The sequence below is a fragment of the Bacillus rossius genome, chromosome 1 (assembly GCF_032445375.1).
Source record: "Bacillus rossius redtenbacheri isolate Brsri chromosome 1, Brsri_v3, whole genome shotgun sequence".
In the NCBI taxonomy this organism is placed as follows: Eukaryota; Metazoa; Arthropoda; class Insecta; order Phasmatodea; family Bacillidae; genus Bacillus; species Bacillus rossius.
Genome location: NC_086330.1, coordinates 58,983,631 through 58,996,779, shown reverse-complemented (window position 1 = coordinate 58,996,779; position 13,149 = coordinate 58,983,631). Strand labels below are relative to the sequence as shown.

Sequence of the window (13,149 nt, the reverse complement as noted above, 5' to 3'; positions counted from 1 at the left end):
TGGGGATTTTTAAACATAGCAGTATAGCAGCATTTGTTTTAAGCATACTCTGGTGGTTTTTTTTAAATAACTAGTATGGCAGTGTTTCTTTTAAGCATAATTTATATTTTGGGATTTAGACATAGCTAGTATGATGTCATTATTTTTAAGCATACTTGGAGAACAGGGGGGATTTTTAAACATAACTTGTATGGCAGCATTTTGTTTTAAGCATAATTTATCTTTTGGGATTTAGACATACCATAGCTAGTATGATGTCGTTTGTTTTATGCATACTTGAACTGTTTTTTTTTAAACATAACTATTATGGCAGCATTTGTTTTAAGCATACTCGGGTGGGGGTTTTTTAAACATAGCTATTATGACATTGTTTGTTTTAAGCATACTTTATCTTTTGAGATTTATACATAGCAGTATGGCAGCATTTGTTTTAAGCATACTTTATCTTTTGAGAATGAAAGCATATATTCCTTATTTATTTCTCTACTCATCAACTGATCTCATGGTCTGGTTGGTAAGGTGTCTGCTTTCTAACCTCGATTTTCTTGCCTCACCCCAGATCAAACCCCAGCTGCCCAGCTTTTTTTGTTCACAACTCCTGCCTTCGATGCGATGGTGGCGCGTTCTAGCAACCAATGGTAGAACTTAGGTGATGTATCTCAACAACAATGGCGGCCTCCAGCAGACACTGTTTGGTTGTCAGGGTTACGTAATAAATGTTTACACTTGGCCGACAAAATGGCAGCCCCCAGCAGACGGTGTCTCCTGGGGGTCGCCATCTTTGACTAGGCAATGTTTACATTTGTCCCAGAACCAGTATACTCCTCCTACTCATGACAACTGTTAAATCCATTCTGTTTTACTGCAACACCTAAATTATTATTTACAAATTTCGTCGGGGTAATTTTTTTAACGACCAATCATAACTTTAAGGGGTACAATAAACAAGGTTTGGAGTACAAAAAAAAATATCGTTTAACTAATTCTTTTCGTAGACACAACATCGAATTAATTCAGAATTTTTGTTAATCTTATAATTTTTATCCAAAATTTAGTCAGAATCTATTTTTGATAATAGAAACCATTATTGCATGGGTTAGAAAAATAAACCTGGGTTCGGTATGAGAAAATAAATTTAACTTCGCTACCCGGTGCATTATCAAACCCTTTTTTTTTGTTTAACTGTCTAAATATTGACTAAAATATTGTTAAAATAAACTTTTGTTTACCCAACCATTACTGCAAAGGGTGGAAATAACAAGGTTTCCAAATAAAAAATAATCATTACACTTTTAAAATAAATATAGTATCATACCCATTATAATTCGTTGTATTAATACTAAACTTCATCTAAAACAATGGCTAAAACAATTTTTGATAAAACAAATTACTACTGTAAAAGCATAGGTTGAAATTTAAAAAAAATTCAAAACTTTCTTAGTATAACATTCGTGTTAATTTATTTTAAACCATCGTAATAGTATCTTAAACCTTGGTGGAAAGAAAATTTTTATACGGCCTCGTTATTGGTGTAATTGATGAAAAATAGTGTTTGAAGGTCAAAAACATTAAATAATTATCTTAGTGGGCATATAATATTCTATTCGTTCTAAGCTATTCAACCTGGATACACTTTGTAAAAAATATGGAGAATGAGCAAATATTTAAGTCATAATTTTGTAATATTGGAGAACATTAATACGTTATGTACATTAAGTTCTTAAAATGTTCCAGAAGTTTATAGAAATATCGAAAAATTTCCAGAATAAATATGTTCTTCGAAATCTACCTACGCCTGTAGACTGTGCCGGAAGGGATTTTTTTTTTGTAACGGATACTTTCAAAAAATAATTGACCCATTCAAAAATTATATTTCTGTTATAAAACTACATTATTATTCCATTAGATGCATGCACAGCGTAACTAAAACCGTATCAAAACATCAACATATTTTTCATGCTTGCCTTACATTGAGTAAACTAAAACAATGTTATATTCAACAGTGATTTAGATTTTTACAAAGCTAAAGTCATGAGAAATGTTTTTACGATTAAATGGAAATCTAAATCGTCAACGAATTTCATTCAATGAAAATAAACGGTAATGATTCACATTAAGTATGTAACTGTTTTTATCTGATTTTAACACCATTTCGCTGTTACATAACAAAGTTATAAACCGTATCTTTATTATTTTTATTTTTAAACATCATATCTCTCGGTATCCTGCGTTTTGTAGGGTTAATTGGTGAAAATGGAACGGAAGTCGATGAAAGGAAATGTGATACAAAGATGGCGGACCCACGTGTAGCACATAAAACCGTACATCGTCACTTTCATACACATTAGGGTACATAACAAACGTATTGGTGTGCCAAATGAAACTGTACGGTATTTAAATTACTCTGAAATATATTCGTTGAACTAAAATAGTCATAGTAAAAAGTAATAAGAAGTTTTAAAAACCGTAAGAGAACTGGCATTACAACGCAATAATACATATTCTCCTTCTAATTTCCCAACAAGCTCAGTAGCACACCGGCAGAGCGCGCACTTGTTTACCTCAAGGAACACTGTTTAAAATAATAATTTTTTATCAGCTCAATAAGGTTAAGGTTTGTTTATAGTAATTATTTACAAACTGATTTCAGTCGTTTAAGCAAAAACAAATATACAAACATATACTTAGTGTTATAATATGAATTTTAAAATATCTCAGGTTAATATTAAAATAAAGTCATTTACGTATAGTTTCTAATGTGTGCGGAAAATCATATAGTATTAACTTTTTAGTGAATGTTAGCTAGATGGGAAGTATTTTAATAAAATTTCTTGTCGGAAAGCAGGTCCAATGCAGAGATTTTATCGGAGCCGTTTCTAATAGTTTAAAATTTACTGTTTTTTGTGATGCTCTGCGTTTGATGGTGGCAAGCAACGTTTTCGATTCAGGCAGCGAATTATAGCTGGGGGCGCTGAAAGTATGTGTGTGATTCGCATACATAAAGTTTGGTGATGGAAAAGCGAATATTTTATTTAGCAGTTTATTTATCACGCTCGGCATTCTCTTAAAGAATTCTATGTTAAATATTGTGTCCGATTTTCGTATTGCAATTTCATCTGCAACATGAAGAAACATAATAGCGCGTGGGTTAGCTCGTTACCGAAGTTAGATGTTTACACATCACTTGCCGTTAAGCAAGGGCTTAGCCAGGATGTAGGTCTGTGGGGTCCGGGCCCCTCCCTTCCAGCAACAACAGAATAAGAAAATTATAGCACCGTAACTACATAAGACTACGGAAATAGGGTTTTGTAAGAATTATTGTAATCCTTACTGGACTACGATAGTGTATTTCCTCTCCATTACATCCCGACATGTCACATACACAGAAACGGCAGGAATTCGATTTCTCTCCCAAGTGAACACGTGTTGTTTATAAAAACTTGACATGTTCCTTTCAAGTTGTTAATGACATTATTATACATGTTTTTTATGACTTTTGTTATCTTAATCTACAAAAAACAATTGACTTAAAAACAAAGTATTAATAACAATTAATTACGAACCAAACTACAAAAATTTTCCGTTTTTTCTAATCAAGCGAAATAATTACTTAAACGTCTTATGTTTAAACGTTGGAGTTGTAATAATCTTGTATTTCGTGATGATTACGTGTGACGATCAATTTCATTTTATATTTAAGTCATTAAAAAAAAGTATTCATTAAAAAATTGTACTAAAGATTACATACACCCCCCCCCTTCACGAAATCCTGGCTACGGCCTTGCTTCACGCGCAAGCGGACTCGCTCACAGGTCATCCAGTGATTGCGGAAGATTCGGTCCGGTCGAGAGCCGCGCGGAGGAGAGACAGGAGTCGTCGAGCGGAGGCCGTTTCGCGGGGGACGATAATCCCCCCCGGCCTCGTGTGTGCGGCGCGCGTCAGGAATGCTTCGCCCGCGCCGCGGACGTCAGGGTCGATATCGAACCACCCGCGTCACGCAGCGCGTCCAACCAGCCGCCAGGGAGCGCCGCGCCCCGTCCGTGGGAGGGGGGGGGGGGGGGAATATACATGCGAGTTGCAAACATCTAACACCTCGAGAAGCAAATGTCCATGAAATAGTTGGGCAATGTAAAATAAATATAAATTAACTTAACACTAGAATGTCAAAAATAACTAAGCACACGTTGAATGAATATTCAGAAACCGTTAGAAAGAGATGTAATATTCGTTCAATTAATTGATTTTATTGACTTTTTTTTTTTGAGAATGGATATTATAAATGTTAATGTTAGTAAAAATGGTAAACATAACTTTAATTATTGTTTTTTTACTGTGTATAAGGACCTAAATATATGCATTCAAAATGTCGTATTTTCACCTATTTCTTGCGTAACAATTTCTTAACAATTTCATCCGTGTTTTTGCAGTGAACATAAACCTGTTATAAACTGGCTCCGAAACAGCAGCTGTTGCTGTTATGAAGGGAATTGCAGTGGGAAAAATCCAGCACTCCACAAACATCGCGCGTTACAGTATCAGATCTTTAGAACAGTTTGGTGGTACTTCTAGGTCTTATTTTAACATAGAGAAAAGGGTTTTCTTGAGACAAATAAAAATTTGTGAACGGCAAAACAATAATACTTAATTACTTGATGTAACAAAAAGATTCGGATGGTCATTCAAAAATATGTGTAACCAAATTTATTTTTTATTCCTTAAAAAAATAGAGAGCTGAGTTTACAATACCATTTTGTTGGATCAAAAAAAATCTCTCATACTGAAAAAAAAAATTATTTATGAATCAACTGTATGTATTTGGCCATTTACAAACCAATATATTACTAAGGCAAACAAACTTTTGTTTCAGTGACTAGTTGTAAATATCTAATATAAATATATATATATTTATATTTTGAGAGACAGTATTTTAATATAAATGAGCGTAAGCTTAATTTCATTTGGAAAAGTTTTGGGGGGGGGGGGGAGAATAGAACCTCGTTTTGTTGTTGGTAATGATAGATTCAAGGATTTGAGGAGGAGATATATTACACCACCCCATCCTACCCTTGTAAAAATTCTGTTGTTGAAGTACCCGAAATATTTGCAATCCATAACACTTTGCAAATTTTTCTTCTTGTTTTAAATGGTTAACATAAACATGAAAATGTTTATAACTCCTTTTTTATTGAAATAATGCATTCATAATATGTTGTAAGAATACCTATTATACGTACACATAAAGTACACTATTAGCACTCACACATAAACTAGATTTTGTGAGTGTTGTAATATTTTTTTTTCTGTAAAACAGTGTATGGTTGTGTAAATACTATAAAAATGAAATAAATAATGACTAAATGTGTCTTGATAACAATAATAATAGATAGTATAGCATCATATAAAACCACAAAAATGGGATATTACTGCCATACAGTACCATCTTCTTGAAAAATGTTAGTGACATATTACACTCGTACTATCGAATTTATGGTTGTGTTATATAAGACACACAAATTCTTTATTTTTACCTATATATTAATTTAGGCGTTGCAACGTGGTTGTTGCAGACGGTAACAAACACACACGACGTACAGACCCAGCGGCTCTTGGTAAGGAATAGGAATAGATGGCTTATTGCAAAGAACAACCCTAGGATTTGCCTGGAGTGACTTGGGTATTTTGGCCGGGGATGCAAACCTGGGTCCAAGAAGAATTCGATTCCAGTTTCCGGGACAGTTTACAAACACGGATCAATACAGCGTGAAGTTACGTTACAAATGAACGTTCAGGTCGACGCATGCCGTTGCCGTGAAGACACGGAGATGTCTGGACGCAGAACAGTTTCAACACACGAACACGATAACGTTCGGAACTATGTAACCCGAGCGTAATTAACAGATAAGCGATTTAAAAATAAATCCCTAACTGCTCACGGCAACGTCGGCCACGTTTCCCATTTGTTGTTTTTTTTTTTTTTTTTGTTTGTTTTTATCTTGCGACATATCGACCACGCCATACGGTTTTCTTTTTTCACGGAAGCTTAAGGAACCGGGACCTCCAAGATAACAGTGGAGCTCCGAAACAATAGTTGACGTTGGGGAGGGGGTGTTATGAAAATGTTTTGAATAAAATTTGCAAGATACCAGTGAAGACAGTGTGTTACTGCGCGAGAAGCCACCTCGCCTACGGCTGCTACTGCAGGCCCATATGCCAGCATGTTAGTGTCAATAGCAATTTAAGTTTATTTCAATACACGTGTTCAAATTTAATTTTTTTTTCTACATTCCTATACACCACAATTTGCTCCAAATGACTTGGTTGTTGTTTCAGTGGTCACGCCTAGGTTGACGGTAGCGATCATATTTCAATGATAATTTAACCCGGCTTGAAGGTTCCCACAGGATTTCACTGCGTCGATGCCGGTTTTTCCTGGGCTCAACTAAACATATTGTAGTCTAAATTTTAAGATAAGAGAGATAGTCATGGCACCAATTGCTGCTATCTCAGGTCAAAACCCGAACAAAGCACATGATTAGAGAGCCGGAAGATTATCGGATTCGTTTGGTCACCAGCAAGGCTGCAAACATCTATACATTACAATTGCTTTGATGAAAGATTCTCGAAAGTTCCGCCACTCCCCTCTACGACTGTGGGCCAGCCAACTACCAGCTAGCAGTAGAGAGACAGAATCGCATCGACCCAGTTAGACTAAGTGGAGGTTCTACAATCAAAGATCAGTCAATAGGAACGCATATGCATAGGGCTGTCAATTTTATCTTACGCAATGTGAATCCGTGGAATTTCCGGGTCTCTACACATTTTACATGCTACCCTTTATTGATAGCTAAATCCTGTCGTGATTAGGCGTATAGGTAAATAACGGAATATTTCGCGGATTCATTTCGTGATATGTTTAAATTCAAGATTGTGCAGCTTCTGTCATTGGTCCATTGTTCATCTGGAGGACTGTGTGCCAATTAGATACCATCAGTCAAAGAAGTATGAAATCACGAGCTATCCAGTTGAGATGCCTCACAAGCCAGCAACCAATTAAAAGGAGACGTTTGCCCGGGTGTGCAGAGAATAGTCAAGTCTACCCTGGAGTTCATTGGAAACGCGGATTTTTTTCAGTCCCTACGTATAGGCTTCGGCCTGAGACGCACTTAGAGTCTTCCCTAGCCCAATACCCTCCCAAACAAGGGGAAAACAAACATAAATGGCCTCCAATGACCCTGAGCAGGGGGTGGGTGGGAACATGAGGGCGAGGAGGGGCGCTCACCCTGGTAGTTGTTGTCGGCGTCAGTGAAGGGCCCCGGCGCGGCGGAGTCGTTCATCTGGCGGCCGCTGACGAGCCTGAAGCCCAGCGGCCACGAGTCGTTCCACCGCCAGTCGCACGGCGCCTCGAAGTCGCACCGCAGCCCCGGCGGCGGCACGTACTTGAAGGGGTGCTGCACGGCCGCCGCCGCCGCCGCCAGCACCAGCAGGGACGCCATCATCAGCACCGGCGGCGCATGCCGGCGCCCGGCCACGCTCCCGCGACCACCGGCGGCCCGGGGCGGAATCGTGTGCGTGCGCGGCGCTGCTGTCGGAGATGACGCCGTGTGGCGGGTCTTCAGCGCGCCGCGTCGCACGCCCCGGCTCCAAACGGCGCCTCTTCTACCCCGGACAGCCTCCCGGTCCTGGAAATCGATGCTACGGCTCTGCGCGCGCGCGCGCTCGCTAGAGCATGTGCGCGTGTGTGTGTGTGTGTGTGTTTACGGGAGAGGGAGGCGGCGCCGCCGCGGTATTTTGACTGTTCGTCCGCTGCGCAGAACGCGCGCGAGAAGGCCGGCGTTTCTTCTCCCAGGGGCTTGACGAGCTGCCAAGGTGCGACGGCGAGGCCGCCCGCAGAGCGCTCTGCCGGGATTCTGCGGAACTGCTCGCTGCCAAGGTGCGACGGCGGGGCAGTCCGCAGAGCGCTCTGCCGGGATTCTGCGGAACTGCTCGCTGCCAAGGTGCGACGGCGGGGCAGTCCGCAGAGCGCTCTGCCGGGATTCTGCGGAACTGCTCGCTGCCAAGGTGCGACGGCGGGGCAGTCCGCAGAGCGCTCTGCCGGGATTCTGCGGAACTGCTCGCTGCCAAGGTGCGACGGCGGGGCAGTCCGCAGAGCGCTCTGCCGGGATTCTGCGGAACTGCTCGCTGCCAAGGTGCGACGGCGGGGCAGTCCGCAGAGCGCTCTGCCGGGATTCTGCGGAACTGCTCGCTGCCAAGGCGTAGTGGTGAGGCCGCCCTGAGAGCTCTCTACTGGGATTCTATGAAACTGCTTGTGAGGGGGCTGGCACGATTTGGTGGATCACTCACCCGTTTCGGCCTTGTTATGGCCGACTTCATATTTCCGAGAATTTGTTTCAAGATTTATTTTCTATCTCTATGGTCTCTCCTGTGGTCAAATTTGAAAATTTACATATTTATATTTGGGCCTTTGATGAAATTAACATAGATATTACACTTATAATTAAAAACCTACAGCCTATTTTAAAGTTTTGACGTGTTGACTTTTTGTTATTCAACACCAAAGTAGCGATTAGGCTGACAACAAAAAGCACATCACGCACCTAATTGTCTTTAAGCGCAAGACAATGAACTGGTGCGCAGTGCTTTTGTTGTAGGTTTTGTGTGCGATTTTAGAGCAATTTTACTAATATATTACTTTACAAACATGTTTTTTTTTTTTTTGCATTTTTTGCATTTTTTTGCTGTATGCAGTTGTGACACAGAAACAAATACGTGTAGACTATAATATGTAATTTGTATCTTACATACGATTCGATGCGAGACACTAGCCATAGTTTAAGTAGTTTTCAAATTACTCTTCAAATTATTCTTCTGTGCTACACACACTATTTATCGATGTTTAAAAATGGATTAATTATATCACTAAATATGATAGTTTAGAAATGTTTTAATGAATAAAATAATAGCCTACTTTAATAGATGTTTTTAAAACCTGTAAAGAGTGTTACGACAAAGGTTTAATGCGAAAGGCTAATTCAGGACAGTAGGTATACCACATGATACTGGACATTTAAGTCTCAGAAGAATTAATTACATAAAATCGTATACTGTTGATAACGAAACTTATTACATAACTATAGCTATTCGTCAGTACAATTAGTTAAGCCAAAGATTATTACATGTATAAAATACTAGCTGCAGTACCCGGCTTTGCCCGGGCTGAACACCGGGTGATATATTGTCCGCGAGTTACAGCATTATGGATAGCGATATGTCCAATGTGGTAGACATTAAGAAATGACACATAATTACTGTTTGTGTATCTGTGACCTATGGTTTTCTGTTTACCTATGGCGATCGGTTGAAAGGTTTAGAAGTTGATGCGCTACAGCGCCATCTAGCAGCGAGTTACAAAAAAATGGATAGCATAAAAACCTTCTCCATGATAAAAACACTTCGATGTGCCAACTTTCATGGCAATCGGTCAAACGGTGTAAGAGTTTATCGACGTCATACATGCCAACATCCAATTATATATATTCTTATATTTCGAAATTTTGGGGCTTTCACTTTTGCGGAAAGTGGATGTTCAGGACTTCGAATGGTTTGGAACACTCCATCTCGAAAGAATAGATATTTGAAATTCCTGAAATTGTCGAAATTTTGGGGCTTTGTTCCCAGAGGGTGGCGGAGGGTTCGAGGACCCTGAATGGCTCGAAATCACTTAAAATCGAAAGAGAAAGATTTTTAAAAAATTTTTAACTTTTGAAATTTTGGGGCTTTGAGGACCCCGAATGGCTCGTAAACACTCCAAATCGAAAGAGATATAAAGGAATATAAGAATGTAGGCATTTACTGTACTCCTATCTACCATAATAACAATATTGACAAATATAAAGCTTATTTCCTACCTATGAATAAGTATCTAAATAAATTAATAAATAACTGTATGTTTAAGAATTTACGTACATACATAATATTAAACTTCAAACTATACACACCAAAAAAAACTAAGGATGTTTGTGAAATTATTTTTTATTTGTCATAATGTTTAAAACATTTGTAGGATTTATTTATATGTATAACTGTGGTGGCAATATTCCGCTTATCCAAAGGAGTATAGAAATTAATACAGATATCACTCCCTGAACACACCACAAATCTTTGAATTAAGTAAAAAAAAACATAGTCCAAAATGAAACAAAAAGTATAAATAACAACTAATTTGATAAAAAAATTTATACAACTGGAATGACAATGTTAACATCCACCTGAAATTTAATAGAATTAGGAAGGTAAGAATATATATTTAAGAAATTAAATGAAATTAAAACATAGGCCTACATAAATAAAATTATCTCACACTCAACCAAACATAATGTTTAATATGAAATAAAGGAAGATGGCAATTACATGTAACTATTCTAATTAATAAAAAAAATCAACTTTCCTGAAATAGTAAAATTCAAATTTTTCAACAATATATTACATAATTGATAAATATTTCTGGTCTTCGGTCACAGCAGCCGTAAGACTCTTGACGCTCAGCAGATAAATTATAATCACTAAACCAAACTCCTTGCAAATAAGTAGGTACTGTAAAAAAAATAACAATATTGACAAATAGAAAATATTAGTAGGCCCTACCAACCTATGAATAAATTTCGAAGAAATTTATAAGTTTAAGAATTTATGTACCTACATAATATTAAAATTGAAACAATCCACACAATAAAAACCTAAGAATGTTAGTGAAACTATTTTTTTTTATTTGTCATAATACCTAAAATACGTATGTTTCCAAAATGAAAAAAAGTATAAATAATGACCAATTTGACAAAAAAAATTGTACAACTCGAATGACATTGAAAACATACACGTCAAATTTAAAAGAATTATGAGTGCCCTAGGTAGGGAGAAAAAATATATATAGAAGAAATTAAATTTAAAAATGGGTGCGTGTACTTAGGTACGCGCATGAGAAGTTATACTTCTTTGGCATCATTAAAAAATAGTTTTTAATTGAATGCAAAAATATTGCGTGGAGTCCCTCCGCGTGGAAGAAGTGAAACTTCGTAATGTGAAAATGAAAATAGGAATGGGTAGAAATTGATTTTTAGTGAATTCATATTGTATTTAATCAAATTAAAAAAATTAAGGAAATAAATTTGTAACGATTCATAGATTGATCTTCAGAGAGAGAGAGAGAGAGAGATACACCTATTGAATGTCTATAAAACTAACTTTTTTATGAGAGCAGATTTTCATGAAATAAATCATGAAATCATTCAACGATAAAAGCCGTTTATTTAATCAAGCGGACGGGTTACCCCAAGGAGAAAATTGATGCGGCGAGACCTCGTGGACATAGAGAAATGACACACACTCACTTTTTACCTATGTGTCTATGAAACAAGGTTTTTTTTTTTGCAATTTAAATTGTAATATACATAAACGGTATTGAAAATTGAAACAAATATGGCGACACTACAAACTGTCAAGATCTTTATTTTGTTCTTACTCTCTACTTAGTTCCTTACAATAGCAAAACGTAACGTAATGGCTTGAAACAACGACCTAGAGATATATAGACTGCTTATCACCCTGCTTTCAGCGCCAATTGCTGCTGTCGACGGCATACTGGGGAACTACAATCCGAGCGAGAGAGACAGAGAGCTGATTTGACAGAATGGTGGGCAAAACATAGCTGTAAAAGCATTGGTTCTTATGGGAGAAAGATGCAAGTTGCTAGTAAATTCCCTAAAAATGTAGGTTTTTCGCAATTTTACAGTTTTTGCGGGTAATACTTAAAGATGGAACGAGTGAAATATAATTTTAAATACAGTTTCATCGTAATGCGATGTGTAGGTACGAAATTAAATGCGCTATAAAATAGCTAACCCTTCTTCGACCCAAAGTTTGTGACCAATAAGTAGATCAGTTATTGAACCTATTATATATGTATTTCGTGTAGGTAATTTGATACAGTATATGGAATCTATCTCATTACTAAGTACCTACTATTAATTTAAAATAATCGACTGCAATGGAATAATGACCACTTTTAAATGATTTGTGTGGGTTTGTTATTATTGTAGTCGTATTCGTTCATTACGAGTTTTAGTTGTGTCTTTACTGTTAATATTTCAGATTCAATGCAATTACATAATTAATTTAGTACACTGCCACTTTTCTGCTGTCAACGTACGTCGTCTGCTAACAAAGCACTGTTTGCCCACCATTCTGTCAAATTCAATTGTAATCAAAGATGGCCTCCCACTAGCAGTCTATATATCTCTAGGTCGTTGGCTTGAAAGCTATTGTTCGGCAGACATAGAGGAATGACACTAACAGTTTGTAAATCTATGACACACATTACATAAAATTAATACACATATTTTTTAAACCCGTTTAAAATTAATTTTTTTAGACAAAAGATAGCCTATGTCCATCCCCAGGATATAATCTATCTCCTTGCCAAATTTCATAACGATCCGTTCAGCCGTTCAGCCGGGAAAAGGTAACAAACAAACAGACAGACAGACAGAGTTACTTTCGCATTTATAATATTAGTAAGGATAATTAAAATGCATATTATACAAAAGTAGTAACTAAATAATTTTATTTTTAGCACCGGTGAATTTTCTGTACGTCAATATACCGATATTACGATACATCGTTTATTGTTGCGCGTTTGGCTGTTAGGTATGTATCGTGGAAGCGCAACTGCTCAATCCAACGACAGAAGTGATACCTAATACATAGAGACAGGAAAAATTCGCGGATTCATTTCATGATAGGCTAGAATCCAAGTGCTTGTAACTTTTTGCCGCTTCAGTGATTGGAACACAGTTTCCCTGAAGGACTGTTAGCCATTGAATGACCTTCAACGTAAGAAGTATCGAATCATAAGCATCCCAGTTAGCAGGTGTCACGAGTCAGTAGCCAATGAGCTGGTGTATTATTCCCGCGTACATAGAGGATCGTGGAGTCCATCCTAGAGGTCATTCAAACCACGAATTTTTCCAATCCCTACTAATACACTTAGGCCGGTGCACTAGATATTAGAATGTGGTAGGTTCTTGTTTTATTTTCTGGTAAAGACACAAAAGTAAACGAATATTATATATATATTGTTTATTTTGTCTATTCACC

General features: G+C 37.5%; 1 protein-coding gene across 1 annotated transcript in view; it reads right to left on the bottom strand.

Annotated features, from left to right (window-relative positions):
• LOC134536568 (leukocyte tyrosine kinase receptor) overlaps positions 1-7,970 on the bottom strand; it is a 311,306-nt gene extending 303,336 nt beyond the window's left edge. The window contains exon 1 of the mRNA XM_063376323.1: positions 7,280-7,970. Coding sequence (XP_063232393.1) covers positions 7,280-7,496 — 217 coding nt within the window. The 5' untranslated portion in view covers positions 7,497-7,970. The remainder of the gene's footprint in view (positions 1-7,279) is intronic.
• Between the last annotated feature and the right edge of the window lie 5,179 nt (positions 7,971-13,149).